This window comes from Bufo bufo, chromosome 1 (genome assembly GCF_905171765.1).
Source record: "Bufo bufo chromosome 1, aBufBuf1.1, whole genome shotgun sequence".
Lineage (NCBI taxonomy): Eukaryota > Metazoa > Chordata > Amphibia > Anura > Bufonidae > Bufo > Bufo bufo.
Window position 1 is genome coordinate 442255679 of NC_053389.1, and position 24955 is coordinate 442280633.

Sequence of the window (24955 nt, forward strand, 5' to 3'; positions counted from 1 at the left end):
CCCTCCCCCTCCTCCCTAACACACCCCCAACCCCTCAACATGGTTCACAAGTATATACAACCTAGTCAACCTCTTCCATTACGCCCCACCCACCCTCACCCTCATTTCCCTGTAGGGTCTATGGCCAGTCAACCCCCGACGGTAATGATAAAAAGTACATGCTGTCCTGCAAGAGGCAAGCCCTAAGACATCTACAGTAGTATGATGTGTCACGAGAAAACAATCTCTGAATGGCTTGGATAAGTAAAAGTGTTCCAAAGTTATCACCACATAAAGTGACCCATGACAGATTCACTAAATTAGGCCTGGTCCAGAAGGGGGTAAATGACCTTGTCTAGAAGTGGTAAAGCTTGTGGTTGGGGGAGTTCAAGCAGACAATCCCTTAAACAGATCAATGTAATATCATAATTAGACTTTACAAGCTGAGATAATGATTATGAAATCCAGTAAAAGAGAGAACAATAGCAATTTCATTTATGACAAATTTTATTTATTTTAAATGCAAATTTATCTACATACTTTATAATGTGTAAAACATGCACACCAGGGTATTGACTTAACATTTGTACTTATATGCTAGCTCATGCCCAAGGTATATTGGGAGTTGTAGTCACAGATGATCAGATAGGTAAATAGTGACGGTTAAACCACTACTTCAGTTTCTGTCTTTATTATGTATTCTTAGGATCTTTAACTTAGCTATAAAACTCTATAAATGTCTACTCTTTACATGTAGGTTTCTTCATTGTTTCTAACATATCTTGTCAAGTGCACAGCATAGACTCCTAAGTTCATCTTTAATTTGACATAGGACAGTCCTGACCTTCTGAAAAGAGTCCAGGATTTCAACACTGCAAGTTACGGGATCATAGCATAGGCAGAATGGCTTCTTCATCTTCAGAGCATATTCTCTAGGAAACAAGTCAAATATGTTTGTCAGCACCAAAATTAAATGCTAAATAAGGAAGTAATACAAGTGAAAAAGACAGAAATATTTAATAAGGTGTATTCCAGGATTTTGAAATTGATGGCATATCTTCAGGATAGGAGATCAATATCTCATCAGTGGGGATCTGACACCCGAAACCTCTGTAGATCAGCTGTTACCTTGTGTCACTGAAAGTCTGGGTCCGAACTACACCGCTGTCCATTGTGTAGTGGTCGGAGCTGGTAACTACAGCACTGCCCCCATTGATATGAACGAGCAGCTATCAGCTCCATCCACTACATGGGGGTGTGAGATGTCAGACCTTTGCCGATCTGATGCTGATGGCCTACCCTGAGAATAAGCCATCCAAATCCTGGAATACCCCTTTAAGGTTTGGAACACATAGGCCCCTGCAGGATAGTGTTGCATCATTGTGTTTGCTTATAAACTGCAGCAAGGGCAGGTATAGACAGTAGAGGACCTCAAAGCAAGATCTGTGGGTGCTTTCCAAGGCAATTTGTCAAAATCCCATGTGCAGTAATGTATGTATGCTACATGCAAGCACACCTAACTATATACTGTCCCCCAGACATCCTAATAAAGGCCTTTGGCCTGTTATCCTCCACAACCATGGTCCGCAAGATGGTGGCGATCACTTCGCATGGCTGTTCCTGGGTACCTTCTATTCTGCATTGACCAGAATATAGATGCATCCAGTGCAGGAGAATCTGCTGCCTGTCTCTGCCGCCGGATATGTGCATCTGTCAATCAGTACCTGCATGGAAAAGAAGATACCCGGGAACAGTGAGAGGAAGTGGTGGCTGCCATCTTGCAGCCCATTGACGAATGACAGGTATGATTATTTATGTTCACTTCACTGAAACTGCGGCAGCAGGGGGCCTCCATTTGGACACTTTGGGTACTGTATACAGTCATGTATGCTTGTATGGAACAGACATGATTGTATACGGCATTTTGACAAATTACATTGAAAATTTTCCAACCTCTTTATAGGAAATCTGTCATCAGTTTTCTGCTGCCGTTAATTTTAAATGCTAACAGATCCAGCGTATAATGATGAGTCCCCATATTCCCCAGTCCCCAGCCACAAACACATAAGATTACTGGCTGATCCAGCCAAAATCAGTAGGTTCAGCCAACTTTTATCAAGTGTTTTTGTAACCTAAAGTGGTTTTCCGGATATAACCTCTTCTTTAATCATTTACTATGCATGAATGGATCATTGCACCAATTCCTTGCTTCGATGCTCCCCTTGCCTTGTGTTGCATCAGTACAAATGGGTGGTCTGTAGCGCTGCCCTAGGCTGTTTTAGAGGCAGGTACTAGTGGTGCCCACCTTTAAAACATTTTAGGGCAGCACTTCAAACTGCCTATTTGTGTTGGTGACGTCACCGGCAGAGATGGCCTTGCGGTTCGCACGCCATATTCTTTTACATTGTGAAGAACTTTGACCCATGACACATCCATCAGGTGGTACAGGACAGCCAATTGAGACATCTCAGCACATGGACATACCCACTTACCTTATAAATAAACCTGATCTGGCTGCCATTTTACATTCAGTCTTTTGTCAGTGTAGGGAGAGGCTGCTGTGTGGAGCAGGGACAGACTGTTAGTGACACCAATCGCTAGCTAATAGGGCCACAAAAGTCCTCTTAAGGACTGGTATAGGTGTACTATTGATAGGTGTGCAGTATATAGGGGTGTAATACACTTATAATATACTTTCTAACATAGAAAGCATATTATAGTGGATTTGTATTGTGCAGCATAGTGACTGGTGAGCGGTTATGCAGCGATACTGCAGCTACAGAGTGACAAACGCAATTTGAAAAAATAATTATAACTGGTGTGATAAACCAGTCGCCCCCCCAAAAAACTGATAGAAGCGGGGTGTTATATACCAATAATATACTTTCTTTATAGTGCATTTGGGTACAGCAGCATTTGTTTGCGGTTTTGCTGCGTTCCCTCTGCTACACACAGTGACAAACAGTATTGGAAAAAATAATTATAACTGGTGTGATATACCAGTCGCCCCCCAAAAAAACTATTTTGCGCATGCGCGTACGCAAAAATTATATTGCCGATATTTTGCATTGAAAAAAATAATGAATGGAGATCACAAATTCGAATAATACTTCTCGAACCGTCCGGCAGATGTTTGGCCATCACTAGTCACCGGGTTCACTGCTAGGTGGAAGTCACATATAAGAGTCCTGAGAGTCACGTTGTTGAGAACACTGGTGAACATGGTTTTACATTTGGTAACTTCACACTGCTTAAATGTCATCCTCACCTGAGTTTTACTTTGGAGTCTTCAAAGCTTTCTGACACAAAGTATACAGGTTGAAAGGCAGTGTCCTGATACGGTTGTATTGCAGTGACTTCTGGATCAAAGGGCTTAAGTTCAGGCTTATTTGACATAGCATACTGAAAACACATAGCCATGATTGTTAACTAGTCACTATATCATTCCATTTTAAGAAAACATAAAAATAAAATTACAGATTAGTCCTTTCATGCCAAAGCCTGTTGGCCCTTAACCAGATATGCCAAGTCCATAAATTTAAAACTGAGATTTAGCTCCAAAAAATGGGTCCACATGATTATATGGTTCCATGAGCCCATATCTGAACATGTTTTTTTTAACCCCTTCAACCCCGGGCCTGTTTTCATCTTCCTGCCCAGGCCATTTTTTGCAAATCTGTGTCACTTTATGTAGTAATAGCTTTGGAACTCTTTTACTTATCCAAGCCATTCTGAGATTGTTTTCTCGTGACACATTGTACTTCATGATAGCCATAAACTTGAGTCAATATATTTCACCTTTATTTGTGAAAAAATCCAAAATTTACCAAAATATTTTAAAAAATTCCCAAATTTTCAAATTTGAATTTCTCTACTTTTATAATAGATAGTGATACCTCATATAATAGATATTACTTTACATTCCCCATATGTCTAATTCATTTTTGGATCATTTTGAAAATGACATTTTATTTTTTGGGGAAGTTAGAGGGCTTGGTTTGGAAGCAAATCTTGAAATTTTTCAGAAAATTTCCGGAATCCACTTTTTAACCACCTGCCATCTGGGCCATTTGCCCCCTTTCCTGACCAGGCCAAATTTTGCAAAACTGACATATCTCACTTTATGTGGTAATAACTTTGGAACGCCTTTATTTATCCAAGTCATTCAGAGATTGTTTTCTCGTGACACATTGTACTTCATGATAGTCATAAATTTGAGTCAAAATATTTCACCTTTATTTATGAAAAAATCCCAAATTTACCCCAAAATTTTAAAAATTCGCAATTTTCTAAATTTCAATTTCTCTGCTTTTAAAACAGAAAGTGATACCTCATAAAATATTTATTATTTAACATTCCCCATATGTCTACTTTATGTTGGCATCATTTTGGAAATGTCATTTTATTTTTTTAGGACGTTAGAAGGCTTAGAAGTTTAGAAGCAATTCTTCAAATTTTTAAGAAAATTGCCAAAACCCACTTTTTAAGGACCAGTTCAGGTCTGAAGTCACTTTGTGGGGCCTACATAGTGGATACCCCCATAAATGACCCCATTGTAGAAACTACACCCCTCAAGGTATTCAAAACCGATTTTACAAACTTTGTTAACCCTTTAGGCGTTCCACAAGAATTAAAGGAAAATGGAGATCAAATTTTTAAATTTCACTTTTTTGGCAGATTTTCCATTTTAATCAATTTTTTTCTTTAACACATCGATGGTTAACAGCCAAACAAAACTCAATATTTATTACCCAGATTCTGCGGTTTACAGAAACACCCCACATGTGGTCATAAACTGCTGTATGGGCACACGGCAGGGTGCAGAAGAAAAGGAACTCCACATGGTTTTTAGATGCCATGTCCCATTTGAAGCCCCCTGATGCACCCTTACAGTAGAAACTCCCAAGAAGTGACCCCATTTTGGAAACTAGGGGATAAGGTGCCAGTTTTATTAGTACTATTTTTGGGTACATATGATTTTTTGATCATTCATTATAACACTTTATGGGGCAAGGTGACCAAAAAATTGGTTGTTTTAGCACAGTTTCTATTTATTTATTTTTACAGCGTTCACCTGAGGGGTTCAGTCAAGTGACATTTTTATAGAGCAGATTGTTACGGACGTGGTGATACCTAATATGTATACTTTTTCTCATTTATTAAAGTTTTACACAATAATAGCATTTTTGAAACCGAAATAATGATATTTTTGTGTATCCATAGTCTGAGAGCCATAGCTTTTTTATTTTTTGACCGATTCTCTTAGGTAGGGTCTCATTTTTTGTGGGATGAGGTGATGGTCTGATTGGTACTATTTTGGGGGGCATACGCGTTTTTGATCACTTGGTGTTGCACCTTTTGTGATGCAAGGTGACAAAAATTGCTTGTTTTGACACAGTTTTTTTTTTTTTTTTACGGTGTTCACCTGACGGGTTAGGTCATGTGATATTTTTATAGAGCTGGTTGTCACGGACGTGGTGATACCTAATATGTGTATTATTTTTTTTATGTATTTATGTATTTCACTTTAGCACAATAATAGCAGTTTTGAAACAAAACAATTATGTTTTAGCGTCTCCATGTTATGAGAGCCATAGTTTTTTTTTAATTTTTGGGTGATTGTCTTAGGTAGGGGCTAATTTTTTGCGGGATGAGGTGACGGTTTTATTGATTCCATTTTGTGGGAAATACGCCTTTTTGAACGCTTGGTGTTGCACTTTTTGTGATGTAAGGTGACAAAAATTGCTTTTTTTACACCTTTTTTAAATTAATTTTTATGGTGTTTATCGGACAGGGTGGATCATGTGATATATTTATAGACCCGGTCATTACGGACGCGGCGATACCTAATAAGTGTGTTTTTTTCCTGTTTTTTATTATAAAATAAGGGGAAAGGGTCGTTTTTTTTCTTTACTAATCCCCTCTGCCATACCTTACAAAATGTATTGTAATGTATTGCCTGTTAGTGTATGACACTGAGTCATACACTAACAGGGTGCCTAGGAGACCCAGCCTGAGGCTGGATCTCCTCGGCTCCCATAGAAGGCAGGTCCCGATGCCTTGCAAGGCTTTGGGCAGCCTCTGCACGGCATCAGGCTGCCTTGTCACGCATCGGGTCTCCGTCACAGCAGCGCGGGGACTCAATGTGCTCACTCGCTCAACACAAACCCCTTCTATGTCGCGGTCAGAGCGGACCGCGGCATAGAAGGGGTTAATCCACAGGCATCGGCTTTTACAGCGATGCTGGTGGATACAGCAGGGGCCCGGCTACCAGGGACTGCTGGGCCCCTGCAGTGATCGCGCGTGCACCGCTTCGGTGCCCACGCGATCACCTTGACGTACAATTACGTCAAATTGCGGGAAGGCAGTGGTTTCCATGACGTAGTAGTACGTCATGTGTCGGGAAGGGGTTAAAGCATGAATAGAAGAATGAACATAAATGTAATTTTTTGTTGTATGAAAACTCCTATTAATAGGCGCCTGACAAGAAGAAAGTTGCTATTTAGGAGACTCATATCTCTTAAAGGGTTTCTGTCATGAGAAAAATCGTTATGTAGCTGGCTGATATTAGCGATTTGCTAATGTCAGCAGAACATAACTGTATGATTTTTAACTCCCTCCCTGCTGCCGTTCCCTCAAAATAAAGACTTTTATAATATGCTAATGTGGCTCTAGGTGCTACTGGGGCATTGCTGCAGCACCTAGAGGCTCCGTCTTCTCACCCTTTGGCATGCCCATGTCCAGTTGATTGACGTCCTAGTTCTCATCTGTGTCCGTAAAATTCTGGGCCTTCACCGTCCCGTTTAGTATTCGGCGCAGGCGCGGTGAGTGCAGCCGGCAGCAGGAGAGCGTCCTTCGCTCACTGCGTTGAATACTAAACGGGACGGTGCACACGCATGATTTCGGTGGCACTGAGGAGAACTAGGACGTCAATCAACTGGACATGGGCGTGCCAAAGGGTGAGAAGACGGAGCCTCTAGGTGCTGCAGTAAGAGGGAACGGCGGCAGGCAGGGAGTTAAAAATCATACAGTTATGTTCTGCTGACATTAGCACATCGCAACTTATTGCTGAGGCCACTGACTGCAGTGATCATGTGTGTTGGTCACTTATATACAAGGATGAGGTATGTAGTGTTTTTTTTACCACATTTGCTGCTGTATTTATAATTAATATTTTCATATATTTATATTCAAATATACTTTTTTTTAATCATATTTCAAAATTTCTTACCAAGAGTTCCCCATAAGATGAGAGCAGGCCAGCTCCATAGGCTTTAATTGATCCATTCTGCTTGCAGAGTCCAAACTCAATGGTGAACCAGTACAGCTGGAATAATGTTCAATCATTTAACAATGTATATCTTCATGCTGAATCATTTTCTAACCTGACACACTCTATCATTGCTCGTAATGTCCTCTGAAAGAGATCCTGTCACCATCAAGTATTTTGTAGTCATACATAATATGTACATGATGGTGTCTCATCATCTATTGCAGGGATGGCCAACCTGCGGCTCTCCAGCTGTTGTAAAACTACAACTCCCACCATGCCCTGCTGTAGGCTGATAGCTGTAGTCAGTCTGGGCCTGCTGGGAGTTGAAAACCGATTCAAAAACGTCACACATATATAGTACAAAAAAAAATATCTTCGTTAAGTGTCCACATTTAGACATACACTGGTAATACCAAAGACAATTATAAAAACATTGCAGGTAGGTGCTATGATAGATGATATACCCCACCAAACTCTGATTCTACATATGTTATATTGTTATAAAGCACTTGAGCAAAATAATTGTACTAGATGTAAAGGGCTAGACCTCTAAACATATCCACTATAATGCATGCCCAAATAGAATGATGTCAGAGACCAACCATCCGGCAACAGTAATAATATGACAATAATCTCAATATAATATGGACACTTGATCAGGCTCAGACATCACAGTGGTCAGTTTAGTATGAAAGGGGATCAGCCTTATTCAGTTCGGTCCAAAGGACCATAATCAAAAGTACAAAAGAAAAGCACATAAAAAGTGAACACATACCAATACAGAGCTGGAGGGGGCTTGGAAAACCCCAACGTATGTTTCGCCGCGCTTCTTCTGGGGGCGTCCACAATATTTATAGTGTATGTCCATTATAGTGCATGTCCATTAAATGTGCTTACAAAACTGTCCATACACTTAAAGGGGTATTCCTGCTTAATGTGTCTGCTTTGAAAGCATTGTGCAGGTTGTACAAATGTCTAATACACTGTAATAAACTTTTTGTCACTGTTGTCTAATAATATCTACTTACGTCTTAGTCTCCCTCTGCCTTGCTCACACTTCTGCATCCCTTAGTTATAACCTGTCTGCTCTCCCCTGCTGCTGGTCGATCATGCTCAGTTTCTCTGCTCTTTGTCTAGTCCCAGCTCTGTGAAGTGGATTCTCTTGAACCTGTGAATAGCTCTCATTGGAGCTTCTATGCTCTGAACTTCCTGTCTGCTGAGAGCTGATTCCACAAGGCATGTAAGGGAGCAGTGCTCTACATCACCTGAAGCTGGCTTGCTGAATAATCCTGACATGTAGCAATAAGCTTAGGTTTTATTGGAGCTTTTTCTGTGTCTTTTTTCAGCTTACCTGTGTAGATCTTGCTCAGTGTCACTTGGTCTTTTCCTACCTGCTTCATCTGTTACTTGCTGTTTCAAACTGCTTACTGTGTCTATGTCTTGATGCTGTTATGTTTCTGCCTTTTATCTATTTCTGTATTTCTGGTATCTGGTATTCTGTCTGAGCCTGTCTGTCTGCAAATCTTACATTGTATCTGTATTTTTTTCATTATGTATCTCTCACTATTTTCCATATCTCTCTGTATGGCTCCATTCACACGTCCGCAACGTGTTTTGCAGATCCACGGAGCCGCGGATCGGCAAAACACGGAAAGCGGCAATCTGCGTTCCGCATTTTGCGGACCGTACATTGCCGGTACTAATAGAATATGCCTGTTCTTGTCCGCAATTGCGGACAAGAATAGGACATGTTCTATTTTTTTCGGGCACGGAATTGCGGACCCGGAAGTGCTGCCCCATAGAAATGAATGGGTACGTAATTCCGTTCCGCAATTTCGTTCCGCATTTCTTCAGGACATGGGTAAAGGACCTTTGATGACATCACTATGGATCGTGTGATGGACCATGTGATGAGCGCAGTGACGTCACCACAGGTCCTTTTCCTTCTGAACAGCAAAGAAGAAGAAAGAAGAGAAGCCAGGCTGCGCGAACAAGTTGATTAAGGTGAGTTAAATTATTATATATTTTTTTTAACCCCTCTAGCCCTATTGTACTAAGCATTCTGTATTCAGAATGCTATTATTTTTCCTTATAACCATGTTATAATGGAAAATAATAATGATCGGGTACCCATCCCGATCATCTCCTAGCAACCATGCGTGAAAATCGCACCGCATTCGCACTTGCTTGCGATTTTCACGCAGCACCATTCACATCTATGAGGCCCAACGCACAAAATAGAGCATGCTGCGATTTTCACGCAACGCACAAGTGATGCGTGAAAATCACCGCTCAGGTGCACAGCCCCATTGGAGTGAATGGGTCCGGATTCAGTGCGGATGCAATGCGCTCACCTCATGCATTGCACCCGTGTGGAAATCTCGCCCTTGTGAAAGAGGCCTAAGTGTACCACGTACACACCAACGCTACAGGAGTTGAAAAAAATCACATAACTGGAATACCCCTTTAAGATCCTTAGACACTTGGATATTTGGGATCTAGTGATAATAATGTGTATATTACTTTTAGAGATGAGCTAATCAAATCTCACGAAGTGGAATTCAATCCGAATTTCAGGATACATTCGATTTGCCTCAAAGCCGAATTTCCTCGTGCTTCGTGTTAGCGAATCGATTTAACCTGAAATAGTGTAAAAAACAAAAAAAATCATACTTACCTACTCCATTTGCTCTTGACAGGACTCCAATCAATCTTGATTGAAGATCTCAGACGAAATCCCATGAGTGGTAAGCAAATGGAGGTGGTATGTTTGATTTAATTTTTTTATGTTAATTTTACACCGTTTTTACACTCAGATGCCGCGATCATGTATGAACACGGCATCTGAGAGGTACAATGACGGGGGGCGGCGCTATAGCAGCTCCCTGTCATTGCACCCGCTACTTATGAAGCAAATTTTTTTGTAAAATTTGGCGAATCAGCCGAATCGAACTTTTCAATAATTTACTCATCTCTAGTTACTTTATTGGACTTTAATAAGCCTAGTCCTTTGTTGCCTGAGAGATAAGCAGATCCAGGTATTTGGTAGCCGCCCATTACTCTCACTATATGGCAATAAACATGCATGCTCAGATTACCATAGCATGCAGGGAAAAAGAGATGTTGACTGTTCTGAAATACATGGCCAGCTTGAGACTAATTTAGCATATTAGAGACATTCTTTAATAAATGCCAAAGCTGAGATTTTATTATTTTCCACAGATATTACAAATGTTTTTATGTGCACTGTTATTTTCTAATTTATATTTGTGAAATTTCATTGAAGGCACTCTAAAGAAATTTAGTTAGATAAATTATACTTAAAGGGGTTTTCTGAGATTTTGATACTGATGACCTATAGTCAGGATAGGTAATCGGTATCTGATCAGTGAGGGTCCGACACCAGGGATCTCCAGGTTCTCCACCATAGGCGTCGCTACAGGGGGGCAAGGGGGAGCACTTCCCCCCCCAGGTTATTCCTTGGCCCACCGCGTGCCCCCCGCTGATTCCCCTTTAAAATGCTGGCCTCAGACGCTAGTACAGCCAGGGCCGTCTTTAACGTGGGGCCAAAGGGGCAGCTGCCCCGGGCCCAGTTACTCCTGGGGAGCCCAAGGCAGCTACCTCTTGAGCCCCGCTGGCCACTGGTGACGTGGGGGGTGGTGGCAGGGCACAGGGAGATGAGTGCTTCCGTTGTGGAAGCGCTCATCTCCATAGTCATCTGTATGGCTGTCCACAGGACAGCGATACAGATGGAAGTGCTGCGGCGGGGCAGGGGAGGGAGAGGTGTCTCCCTTCCCCGTTCCTCTTATAGGCTGCAGGCTGCGTAATGATCATCGCGCCGCCTGAGCCGTACAGTGCGGGACACAGGCCGGAAGAGGCCTGCATCGCATCGCTGCCAGCCTGATGGAGGTAAGTATAAGTGTTTATTTTTTTTATATGGTATGTGGCGAAACCAACCTCGCCACTGGGTTTTGGAGAGGCCTGTTTACCAGCCTCTTGCCTCAGGATTATGGCCCATACTAACTTTAAAGGAGAAGACAGATCGGCCGCACAGCTTAAATCTGTCTTTGGATTTGTATTTTGTTATGTGAGGGTACCCAGATAGCTAATTTTATTGTATTTGTGTATTCTGAGTGCCATTCACCTAATGATATGCACTCAGACTTGAGCTATCTGGGGATATGTTAAATGTCTGTGTTTGCTGTGGGGGTGTGACATTGTGTGTTTGGGTGGTGATTTCTGTCCTGTTGTCTCCACATGTGTATTGGCGATTTCCCTTTGTCCTGAGAGATAATTGAATTGCTCCTCGGGTGTCTCCAGGGCAGAGAGGAGGAAACCATGATGCATTGTGGAGATGTGTTGTGTTTGTGTATCCTGAGTGCTACATATCTGTCCTGTGTCACAGTCTTCCTTCTGGTCCCCTAGGGGCGTGTCCACCAGATGGGGACCTGCATAAATTCGGGCAGGTAGCCCTCAATAAAGAGTTCCTGTTTTATCCTTCATCATGTTGAGGCTGGTGTTTGGGTAACTGATCGACACTGGGGGATTGCTATGCGCTGGGAGATTTGCTATACTCCCCTGGCTATAACTACTAGCTCATGTGAGAGCTGTTCCTGCTCTCTGGTTTTAGGAGAGGTTCACCCACTGGAGCCTGGAGCCTTGTCGTAGGTCCAGGGTGGGTAGGAGACGGTGAGACCTCAAACAAGCTTCGGCGGTTCGTGGGGTCTGCAGTGTGTACGGTGTCAAGTGGAGTGCTTGGAGTCCTCGGAAAGCACTAGTAGCATCTATCGACGGAGGTACTCGGTCGGGGTGCTTGGAGATCCGTTACATTGGTGGCAAGCAGTAGGATGGCGTCCTAGTGCGAGGAGAAGCAGCTCAGAGACACCGGTAACGTGTGGAGTTACAAATTGAAGGCAACGCTAGCACTCGTGCAGCGCCCCTGGGAGCAGAGGTATCCAGCGACTTGGAGCAGACAAGTATGGAAGGCTCTGAAGATGACTGGCTGGCCGAGGTGAGGCAGCGAGTCGCCCAGTATGCAGATAATGTGTCCATGGATATATACCAGGCCATCTGGAACCAGGTCACAGCCAAGCGACACGCAAGGATGGAATAAAAATTTCGACTGGCGAAAGAGAGAGAAGTTGCCCAGCGGAAGGAGTGTTACAGCAGCCGAGCAGAGTTTGCATCCGAGGAGGTAAGCAGTCTCCCCCTGAGGCGGCCAGAGGAACCCGAAGTAGGGGTCCTCATAGACTGGTCCTGTGAGGAACCAAAACAGGCAAGTGGAGACGGGACCGAGGTCTCTCCACCGGGATGCTGGGCAGCTGGCCCAGACCCTCAGCAGCAGCCGGAGTTGCCAGGTGTGGACGCAGGTGGTCCTTACTGCAAATGTTGAGAGACCTCACAGACTGGTCCTGGGAAGACCCACAGATGGCAGGTGGAGATGGGACCGAGATCTCTCCACCGGCCCTACAGGGATGTTGGGCAGCCGGCCCAGATCTCCAACTCCAGATGGAGGTAATACAGGGAGAGAAGTGTGTCGTCCCCCCTTCCCAGCAGCAGAGGGTGTTAATAGGAGAAGAGACAGCCGGTCTCTCTCCCCAGCGGCAGTGTACTTTGAAGGGAGAGGAGACAACCGGTCTCTCTCCCCAACCACAGGGGGACAGCACCCCTAACTCCAATGATGCAGATGGGACCGCGGTCTCTGCACCAGGCCTACCGGGATGCTGGACGGCCGGTTCAGATCCCCCACCAACCCTGCAGGAATGCCAGAAGGAGGAGGTAAGCAATTCCTCCTCTCCACAGCCGATCTGCAACAAGGTCCTGGGGATAGGATTCCCTGACCACATCCCAGCGGAAGAGCTGGCATCTGGGCAGAGCGCAGTCGGCCTCTGGCCTCCCCTATCCTCTTATCCAGAGCCTGACTCCCCACAAGCTACCCCAGCAGAAGAGCTGGCATCTGGGCAGAGCACAGTCAGCCTCTGCCCAGCCCTATCCTCTTCTCCACAGCCGATCTGCAACAAGGTCCTGGGGATAGGATTCCCTGACCACATCTCAGCGGAAGAGCTGGCATCTGGGCAGAGCGCAGCCGGCCTCTGGCCTCCCCTATCCTCCTCTCCAGAGCCGGACATCCCACAGGCTACCCCAGCGGAAGAGCTGGCATCTGGGCAGAGCGCAGTTGGCCTCTGCCCTCCTCTATCCTCTTCTCCAGAGCCGGACTTCCCACAGGCTACCCCAGTGGAAGAGCTGGCATCTGGGCAGAGCGCAGCCGGCCTCTGGCCTCCCCTATCCTCTTCTCCAGAGCCGGACATCCCACAGGCTACCCCAGCGGAAGAGCCGGCATCTGGGCAGAGCGCAGTCGGCCTCTGCCCACCAAGTACCTACAGCTCCAAGCTAGAGAGCAACAAGGAAGCAAGGAGTAGCAGATGCCCCCTCAACAGCTGGGGACATACCGAACAGAGCCAGGCCCCAAAATTCAACAGGTCCAGTATTGGGTTGTGGGAGGACTGCCAGACTAACTCAGATACCGACCGGCATGAGGTCAGGTATCTGGTTAGTCTTCCCTGGGAGGGGGAGATGTGTGGCGAAACCAACCTCGCCACTGGGTTTTGGAGAAGCCTGTTTACCAGCCTCTTGCCTCAGGATTATGGCCCATACTAACTTTAAAGGAGAAGACAGACCGGCCGCACAGCTTAAATCTGTCTTTGGAATTGTATTTTGTTATGTGAGGGTACCCAGATAGCTAATTTTATTGTATTCGTGTATTCTGAGTGCCATTCACCTAATGATGTGCACTCAGACTTGAGCTATCTGGGGATATGTTAAATGTCTGTGTTTGCCGTAGGGGTGTGACATTGTGTGTTTGGGTGGTGATTTCTGTCCTGTTGTCTCCACATGTGTATTGGCGATTTCCCTTTGTCCTGAGAGATAATTGAATTGCTCCTCCGGTGTCTCCAGGGCAGAGAGGAGGAAACCATGATGCATTGTGGAGATGTGTTGAGTCTGTGTATCCTGAGTGCTACATATCTGTCCTGTGTCACAGTCTTCCTTCTGGTCCCCTAGGGGCGTGTCCACCAGATGGGGACCTGCTTAAATACGGGCGGGTAGCCCTCAATAAAGAGTTCCTGTTTTATCCTTCATCATGTTGAGGCTGGTGTTTGGGTAACTGATCGACACTGGGGGATTGCTATATGCTGGAAGATTTGCTATACTCCCCTGGCTATAACTACTAGCTCTTGTGAGAGCTGTTCCTGCTCTCTGGTTTTAGGAGAGGTTCACCCACTGGAGCCTGGAGCCTTGTCGTAGGTCCAGGGTGGGTAGGAGACGGTGAGACCTCAACCAAGCTTCGGCGGTTCGTGGGGTCTGCAGTGCGTACTGTGTCAAGTGGAGTGCTTGGAGTCCTCGGAAAGCACTAGTAGCATCTATCGACGGAGGTACCCGGTCAGGGTGCTAGGAGATCCGTTACATGGTACTACTACTGGCACATGATTGGGGGCATCTACGGGGGCACTTGTTACTGGCACATGATTGGGGGGCATCTATGGGGCACTTGTTATTTTCACATGATGGGGGGAATCTGTGGGGGCACTTGTTACTGGCACATGATTGGAGGGCATCTATGGGGCACTTGTTATTTGCACATGATTGGGGGGAATCTATAGGGGCACCTGTTACTGGCACATGATTGGGGGGCATCTATGGGGGCACTTGTTACTGGCACATGATTGGGGGCATCTATGGGGGTACTTGTTACTGGCATATGATTGGGGGGCATCTATGGGGCACTTGTTACTGGCACATGATTGGGGGGCATCTATGGGGGCACTTGTTACTGGCACATGATTGGGGGCATCTATGGGGGCACTTGTTATTGGCACATGATTGGGGGGCATCTATGGGGGTACTTGTTACTGGCACATGATTGAGGGGCATTTGTGGGGACACTTTTTACTGGCACATGATTGGGGGGCATCTATGGGGGCACTTGTTACTTGCACATGATTTGGGGGCATCTATGGGTGCACATCTTACTGGCACATTATTGTGGGGCACTGTGGGGGCATCTATGGGGGCACTTCTTACTGGCACATTATTGGGTGGCACTATGGTGACATCTATAGGGGCACTTCTTACTGGCACACTATTGGGGGCACAATGGGGACATCTACTGAGGCCACAAAGAAGGGGTATTTTATATGGGGGAAGGGGGGAGAGGAACACTATGGGGACTTCTACTGAGGCCACAAAGAAAGGGTATTTTATATGGGGGGCTCTGTATAGGGGTATTTTATACTGTTGCACATTATGGTGGGTACTATGGGGAAGGGGAGAGAGGAGTACTATGGGCTCATCTAGGGGGCACTAAGAAGGGGTATTTTATACTGGTAAATTATGGGGGGCACTAGGAAGAAGGGGGAGAGGAGCACTATGGGGCATTTACTGGGGGCATTTTATAGGGGTATTTTATACCGGCACATTATGGGGACATTAGCTCAACTGGGGGCATTAAAAGTGGGTATTTTTTGCACTGGCACATTATAAGAAGAATTATTACTACTGGGGGGCATTATGATGGGCTTTATTACTACTGGCGGTCTATGGGGAACATGATTACTAGTATAGGCAGTATGGGAGCATTATTACTTCTGGGGCACAGTGGGGACATGTTGGGGGCACTGTAGGAACACTATTACTACCATGTGTGCTCTAGCAGAAAATTATTACTATTGGTGTGACTTTTGGGAGCACTATTACTGTGAGGGCACCTTGGCACAGTATCAGCCTACCACAATTATTTTTAACTCCTTAAGTACACAGACTTATTTCACCTTAAGGACCAGGCCATTTTTTGCAAATCTGACCAGTGTCACTTTAAGTGGTGATAACTTTAAAACGCTTTTACTTATCCAGGCCATTCTAAAAAAAAAAAAATTTCCGTCAAAAATTCATTTTTATTTATAAAAAAATACCAAATTTGCTAAAATTTTAAAAAATTTGCAAATTTCCAAGTTTTTATTTCTCTACTTCTATAATACATGGTAATACCTACAAAAAAAGTTATTAATTTACATTCTCCATATGTCTACTTCATGTTAGGATAATTTTGGGAATTACATTTTATTTTTGGGGGACATTACAAGGCTTAGAAGTTTAGAAGCAAATCTTGAAATTTCTCAGAAATGTTCGAAAACCAACTTTTTAAGGACCAGTTCAGGTCTGAAGTCACTTTGTGAGGCTTACATAATAGAAACCACCCAAAAATGACCCCATTCTAGAAACTACACCCTTCAAGGTATTCAAAACGGATTTTACAAACTTTTTAACCCTTTAGGTGTTCCACAAGAATTAATGGAAAATAGAGATACAATTTCCAAATTTCACTTTTTTGGCAGATTTTCCATTTTAATATTTTTTTTTCCAGTTACAAAGCAAGGGTTAACAGCCAAACAAAACTCTATATTTATGGCTCTGATTCTGTAGTTTACAGAAACACCCCATATGTGTTCGTAAACCGCTGTACGGGCACACAGCAGGGCGCAAAAGGAAAGGAATGCATACGGTTTTTGGAAGGCAGATTTTGCTGGACTGGTTTTTTGACACAATATCCCATTTGAAGCCCCCCTGATGCACCCCTAGAGTAGAAACTCCAAAAAAGTGACCTCATTTTAGAAACTACACCCCTCAAGGTATTCAAAACTGGTTTTAAAAACTTTGTTAACCCTTTAGGTGTTTCTCAAGAATTAATGGAAAATAGAGATACAATTTCCATATTTCACTTTTTTGGCAGATTTTCCATTTTAATAATTTTTTTCCAGTTACAAAGCAAGAGTTAACAGCCAAACAAAACTCAATATTTATGGCTCTGATTCTGAAGTTTACAGAAACACCCCATATGTGGTCGTAAACCGCTGTACGGGGACACGGCAGGGCGCAGAAGGAAAGGAATGCCATACGGTTTTTGGAAGGCAGATTTTGCTGGACTGTTTTTTTTACACCATGTCCCATTTGAAGCCCCCCTGATGCACCCCTAAAGTAGAAACTCCAAAAAAGTGACCACATTTTAGAAACTACACCCCTCAAGGTATTCAAAACTGGTTTTACAAACTTTGTTAACCCTTTAGGTGTTCCACAAGAATTAATCGAAAATAGAGATACAATTTCCAAATTTTAGAAATACAGGATAGGGTGGCAGTTTTGTTAGTACTAGTTTGGGGTACACATGATTTTTGGTTGCTCTATATTACACTTTTTGTGAGGCAAGGTAACAAGAAATAGCTGTTTTGGCACCATTTTTTGTTAGTTGTTATATACAACATTCATCTGACAGGTTAGATCATGTGGTATTTTTATAGAGAAGGTTGCCACGGACACGGAGATACCTAATATGTATACAATTTTTTATATTTATGTAAGTTTTACACAATGATTTCATTTTTGAAACAAAAAAAATCATGTTTTAGTGTCTCCATAGACTGAGAGCCATAGTTTTTTCAGTTTTTAGGCGATTATCTTAGGTAGGGTCTCATTTTTTGCGGGATGAGATGATGGTTTGATTTACACTATTTTGGGGTCCGTATGACTTTTTGATCGCTTGCTATTACTCTTTTTATGATGTAAGGTGACAAAAAATGGCTTTTTTTACACCGTTTTTATTTTTATTTTTTACGGTATTCACCTGAGGGGTTAGGTCATGTGATATTTTTATAGAGCAAGTTATTACGGACGCGGCTATACCTAATATCTATACTTTTTTTATTTATGTAAGTCTGACACAATGATTTAATAAAAAAAAATATATAAAATCATGTTTCAGTGTTTCCATAGTCTGAGAGCCATAGTTTTTTCAGTTTTGGGGCGATTATCTTGTGTACGGTATGATTTTTTGCGGGATGAGATGACGGTTTGATTGGCACTCTTTTGGGGTGCATATGACTTTTCGATCGCTTGTTATTACTCTTTTTGTGATGTAAGGTTGCGTTACATGCACCCCTGACCAGCGCCCCCTGCGTTACATGCACTTCTGACCAAAGCACCCTGCATTACAAGCACCCCTGACCAGCACACCCTGCGTTACATGCACCCCTGACCAGCTCACCCTGAGTTACACGCACCCCTGACTGCTGCATTATGCGTTACAAGCAGAATAAGTAGTATTAGTTGCACACACCAACAACACCCACAGGATTATTTCACAAAAGGGTGAAGAGTTTGGAGAAGTCAGGAGAAGTGAACAATATAGGACAACATAGCTGATTTGAAAAAAATTCTCCAATTCAGCTCACTTCCCTATTCAGTTATGTTGTCTTAGATTGTTTCCTTCTCCAAACTCTTCACCCTTTTGTGAATAAGCCTGTGAGCGTCTGTTCATTGGTCTTCTTTAGTGACATGTTTAACATATGGGATTATTTCCACAGCTCTGGTGTTTGCTGAAACTGCTTTAAACTATAAAGAAAAGTTTTTGAGAGTTTTTCTCTCTTTCTCAGGTCTAAATCAATACAGAGGAAGAAAGGAAAACTCTTGAAAGCTTGTCTTTTAAGTATTAGGTTAGTACAATAAAAAGGCATCCCTGCATACCGCCATACTCTTGTATTTTGTAATCTTATTTATATATACTGTGTCACAGTAAAGGGAGTAGTATGGGGAGGCAGGTATTTTTCTCCCAGTGTGTGCTGCTGGACTGATTAGCGGCCAGGTGGGGTCAAACACCGGACTGGACTCATGTGCCGGTCTGGATTTTGACAACACCTAGCTGCCTTTAAAAGACAGCTAGACAGCTAGGTTCAACATAAAGGATCTCTGTATTTTGACTGTGGTATCTTATGTGCCCCCCTATATATTGTTCCTAGAGTTGCCACTGATCTCCATCAATCAGTTGTTTGAGAAGTCACTGAAGGCACTGGTGCTCCTATGAGAGCTGCATCCTTCTCACAGCTTAAAGGGTTTCTGTCACCCCATTAAACCGTTTTTTTTTTTTTTCTTTACTAATAATCCCTATAGTGCGATCTCATGATACATAAGCAAATTAATCATTTTGGTTCAGTAGAATTTGCTAAAAATCGATTTTTAAAATATGCTAATTACCTTGCTACCAGCAAGTAGGGCGGCTACTTGCTGGTAGCAGCCGCATCCTCCGATGGTAATGACGCCCCCTCGGCATGCTGATTGACAGGGCCAGGGAAGGGAATCGTTCTCTGCTGGCGCTGTTAGAATTTGAAATCTCGCACCTGCGCCGTACCTGTCTTCAATCGGCGCAGGCGCACTGAGAGGCGGCCGCTCGCTCGACCGCTCCATCCTGAATGCGCCTGCGTCGATGACGTCATCAAGTACACCCGGAAGAGAAGACGCCGGCATCGCTGGAAGGAGGCGGAGAGTCTGGTGACGTCGATGGATGCTCGAATCAGGTAAGTATGTACATAATAAGCATGCTGCCACAAAAACCACCAACGAAATGGGAATAAATAATTTTATAAAAATGACAGTTATTAACACTATACCACCAACGATTATTAATAATAAATCTCTTCCGGGTGTACTTGATGACGTCATCGACGCAGGCGCATTGAGGATGGAGCGGTCGAGAGAGCGGCCGCCTCTCAGTGCGCCTGCGCCGATTGAAGACAGGTACGGCGCAGGCACGAGATTTTAAATTCTAACAGCGCCAGCAGAGAACGATTCCCTTCCCTGGCCCTGTCAATCAGCATGCCGAGGGGGCGTCATTACCATCGGAGGATGCGGCTGCTACCAGCAAGTAGCCGCCCTACTTGCTGGTAGCAAGGTAATTAGCATATTTTAAAAATCGATTTTTAGCAAATTCTACTGAACCAAAATGATTAATTTGCTTATGTATCATGAGATCGCACTATAGGGATTATTAGTAAAGAAAAAAAAAAAACGGTTTAATGGGGTGACAGAAACCCTTTAACAAGTAGAGTGCCGCACATTGTATAACGACTGTGCTCGGTACAGCGCTCAGCCCCACCGCGATACCAAGCACAGCCGCTGTACAATGTGCATGTTCAGCTGCAAGAAAGCTGCGGAACTCACAGGAGCGCCGGTGCTTTCTCAAACAGCTGATCAGCGATTTCCTGGGTGTCAGAACCCCACCAATCAGATACTAATGAACTTTCCGGAGGATAGGTCATCAGTATCAGAAAGCCCTTTTAAATAAACAAATTTCACTACTGTAGGGAATCTAAACACATTTATAAATGTATATGTGTGGGCTTTGATAGAGTTAGACTTTCCAAAAACAACTAACTTTATCCCAATATGCAAAGAAGTGCACAGTGGGCTGCTAGATCAGACTGGCCTATCAGAGAACCAGAGGATGCTCTGGTGGGCCCAGACTCTAACACCATATTGGGCCCCAAAGGTCCAGGACACAAACATCCATTTGGCTGCCAATCATTTGCCAATAGGGTCTATTTCTATAATTCAAAATCCATTAGACTTTATTGATGATATAGGGGTTGGGCCCCAACAATAGTTTCCTCTGGTGGGCCCAAGAAACCATAGTCCGATGTTGGTGGGCTGTCTTACAGGATGACAAAACATGACAGTGGAGCAGTAAATCAACACCATTGGGATGGTGCTGTGTATGGTCCAGTGTCTGGGCACTTGCTGGACTTGAGACTCCCCGTTGGGCACTTGCAAGATCATTTGTGTAAGGGAATAAATTTCACTTTCTATGAAAGTCTAACAATAGTCATAAAAGTGTGTTTGTAAGAGCAGTGTTCCTCAACTCCAGTCCTCAGGGCCCACCTACCGGTCATGATTTGAGAATATCCCACAGAATGAATACCTGCGGTAAGTATTGATGTATTGACACTAATTATCCAGTATTGCTATAATGTTATGTTTATGCGTGCTATTATATGTATGGCATGTCAAAACCCCACTTATAAGGCCACCAATAATAAAATACTGGACAAATTAATTTCCACATGACTGTTCTTCTCTATGATATTAATGCTTTTAGAGTGAATTGGTTAAAATGTTAGAAAATTGTTATATGTGCAGTTCCCAAATATACAAGTCAATGTTCCATATATGTCAAAAATGTGATACTTACAGTTGACAGTCTTTCAATATCTTCATCAGATGCTCCTAGAGATGCCAGACCAATGTCCTTTGGGGAGAAACATTTTAAGTATAATTTAATTAATAATTTCATTGCCATTTGCTTAAATTTTTATAGATAAGTTACTAACAAGTGGTACAATTATTCCAGGCTAATATCTTACCTGTGAAAACTGTGCAAATTCTTTATCAGCAAGCATAGGGATGTGGCCAAGCAGTTCATGGCAGCAGTCACTTAATAAATTAAATATGTATTAATTGTATGGAAATGGGTTGTAATGTGTACACTCTTGACAGATTTAGCAAAGTTACCTTCGCAGTTTGATAGACTGGGTAGAACTAGAATAAAGGTGGTATTACACTGCCCGGTTAATGGGCAGTGCGAGCGCTGATGGGTGATAAAACATTCATCAATACTCATTTGCACTGTCCTGATTACATAGGCCGATGCAAACTGAATGCGGGAGGAACAATTTGTTCCTTCCTCATTCAGTTCTATTTATGATCGGCAGTACATCCCTGATTAAATTAGGAAGATGTGCTGCCGATAATTGGGCATTCTTCATACTGATGAAAGATGACAGGGAGCCAATTAATGAGCGCTCATCAGCTGACTGGCTGCTTGATTTATACAAGCTTCTCTTCACCTCCTCCTTTGGTAAGTCTTGTACACCGGTCCTGGGATGCTCCTGTTCTTCTAATCCTTTCTGCTACTCTGTCCTTGCCACCAGCTCTAGTCCTCCTTTCCAACCATACCATTTTACCCCTGCCAAACTTCTACTAACTTCTACTACATTCTAGCCACCTAAACATCGTTCTCCCCATACCCTTTTATACCATTTTACTCTCTATTACAAGTATGAGTGCATTCTGCAGCTCTAACAATGCAGACTTTAACACTATGTAACTCACCCACGTTGGCCCCATACACACCGGGTAGACATGATACAGGCTTTGACCTGTACTTCCCCACTCGTCCATTATTCATTTTATAATCCTTTATGTATTCAGCAATCTTCTACAAATAAGTATATTTACTTACCGTATATACTCGAGTATAAGCCGACCCGAGTATAAGCCGAGGCCCCTAATTTTACCCCCAAAAAATGGGAAAAATTATTGACTCGAGTATAAGACTAGGGTGGGAAATGCAGCGTGTATGTGTATATAATGCACACACTCTACATTATATACACACATCTGCAAGAGGGTGACTCCCTGTATTTAATGCAGAGTGTGTGCATTATATACACACACACTCTGCATTAAATACAGCGAGCCATCCACAGATCTCCCCCCTAAACAGTGCCATCCACAGATCTCCCCCCTAAACAGTGCCATCCACAGATCTCCCCCTAAATAGTGCCATCCACAGATCCCCCCTCCCCTAAACAGTGCCATGATGGCACTGTTTAGGGGAGGGGGGATCTGTGGATGGCACTGTAGGGGGATCTGTGGATGGCACTGCCATCCACAGATCCCCCTACAGTGCCATCCACAGATCCCCCTCCCCGACGCTCACAGCAGTATATTTATAAACTACCGTAATCAGTAACTACCGTACTTTAACTTTAATCATCGCTCATTGCTGAGCGCTTTACTCTGATTATTTGGATATCTTACCGGTACTTTGTCTTAGCTCCGGTAATAGCAGGCAGTGCGGGGGGCGGCGCTCACTTACTGACGTCACGCGCCTGCTCCCACTAGGCGGCGCAGGCTCGTGACGTCAGTGAGTGAGTGCCGCCCCCCGCACTGCCTGCTATTACCGGAGCTAGACTAGACTCGAGTATAAGACGAGGGGGCTTTTTGAGCACAAAAATATGTGCCAAAAAACTTGTCTTATACTCGAGTCTATATGGTATGTATATTGTTCTCTTTTGGTCCTATTAGTGACTCTGTGACCAAGGTCTTGGAATTGACTGAAACGTCAAACACATTTGTCACATATACATTAAGGTATTTTGTTGCCAATTTATTTGGAGGATATTTAAAATAAAAGATATTTTACTTGTATCCAATTTCGAGTGTGCAGTGGTATTTCATTAACAATACAAGCCAATTATTACGAACGAGCGCTCCTGTGAATGCATGTTACTGATAATTGGGTGATAATCGTACTGTCTAATAGGCCCTTAACCCTTAGGATACATGTACGGCGCTGGAAGGGAAGCGGGGTCTGAAATCCTAGCGCCGTGGAGCTACGGCGCTGTGTATACCCGTTCCCTGATCTAAATCGCTCGGTGACCGGGTACGATGGCTGCTCAGTACAGCAGGCAGCCATGTTTCATAGGGGCACAGGGAGGTATTTCCTCCCCCCTACAGCCCCGATCACTGCTATTGGCTCGATTCCACAGACATGCGGATTCCACAGGTCTGCAGGGGGGGGGGTGGCGGGGGGGGGGCATGTGGAGGTGACCTGTCTCCTCCTAGGTCAGGCAGGGGACACCAGTGTTTTGGGTCCCCTGCCAGTGCTGCTATTGGCTGGTACTATGCTCCAGCCAATGGCAGAGCTATAGCTGCACAGGAACAGGCAGAACTTCCCTACATGCAGCCATTATAGCTGGTGACTGCATGCAGAGAGGTTATGTGTCTTTCTGTGCTGCTGTTGGCTTGCTGGGACTTGTGGTGCACCACCACTGCGATTTAACCCTTTCCTGCTGAAAAAAGAAGAAAAGAACAAAAGAAGAAAGAAGAAGAACATCCTTAATAGCTGCACTGATTTTTATTTTTTCTCATTTGCAGCTGTTCCAGATCCCAAAACCACCATCCGTCCCTGTCCCTTTCCGTACCTGCAGTTAGTGGTAGTTAGTTAGATACATATATATAAATTTCAGTTAGTGTGAGTTTAGGTTTTTGCACGTGCATCTTGCAACTATTGAGCACCGATCAGTAGTGTCCACTACTGATTGCGTCTGCTCAGTTTGCACTGCAAGTTTTTGTTTTTTTTGCAGAAAATACTTTTTATGTGCAGCAAAGGCTTTTTTGTGCAGAAGACTTTTTTTTGCAACTTTTCTTCAAAATTTAATTTCAAATTTATTACAAGCCCCTTCACGTGTGAAAACACTACATACACACCCCTCGCACTAAATAAAGGTTTACACATTTCACACGTTACACCCCAATAAAATAAAAATTCATCCCAACGAGTGTACTGAAGAGGCATACGCCATCCTTGCCTCCGATACGGAGTCTGCCAGCGAGGGAGAAGAGGATGCCACTTTTCTCTACTCCTCTACCCCCTCATCATCATCATCATCATCACCTGATGAGAGACCCTCTAGAAGGTTCCCCAGGGTAACAGAGGAGGCAGCCCCCCAGAGTGAGCCCACATGGACCCCACCCCCTGAGAATTATCAGCCCCAAATTCCTGGGTTTGTGGGCGACTCAGGAATTCAGATGTGCGGGCTTCACTGAAATCGATTTTTTATTTTTATCTTTTTGTCTGAAGATTTTATAAATTTGATGGTAACCCAAACAAATTTATATGCCCAGCAATTGATTTCCCAGCACCCTACATCGCCATACTCTAGACCCCAAGGTTGGACCCCAGTAAATGCAGCAGAGATGATGACCTTTTAGGGGCTCTTGCTGCACATGGACGTAGTAAAAGAAAACAAAGATTAATCA

At 43.8% G+C, this 24955-nt stretch overlaps 1 protein-coding gene across 1 annotated transcript in view; it reads right to left on the reverse strand.

The window, feature by feature from the left end:
* Nucleotides 1-751: 751 nt before the first annotated feature.
* The window catches only part of LOC120987072 (tyrosine 3-monooxygenase-like), a 124831-nt gene continuing 100627 nt past the window's right edge, over nt 752-24955 (reverse strand). The window contains exons 8-12 of the mRNA XM_040415708.1: nt 21493-21562; nt 21321-21377; nt 7211-7306; nt 3248-3381; nt 752-911 (exon numbers count right to left, since the gene is read on the reverse strand). Coding sequence (XP_040271642.1) covers nt 752-911; nt 3248-3381; nt 7211-7306; nt 21321-21377; nt 21493-21562 — 517 coding nt within the window. The remainder of the gene's footprint in view (nt 912-3247; nt 3382-7210; nt 7307-21320; nt 21378-21492; nt 21563-24955) is intronic.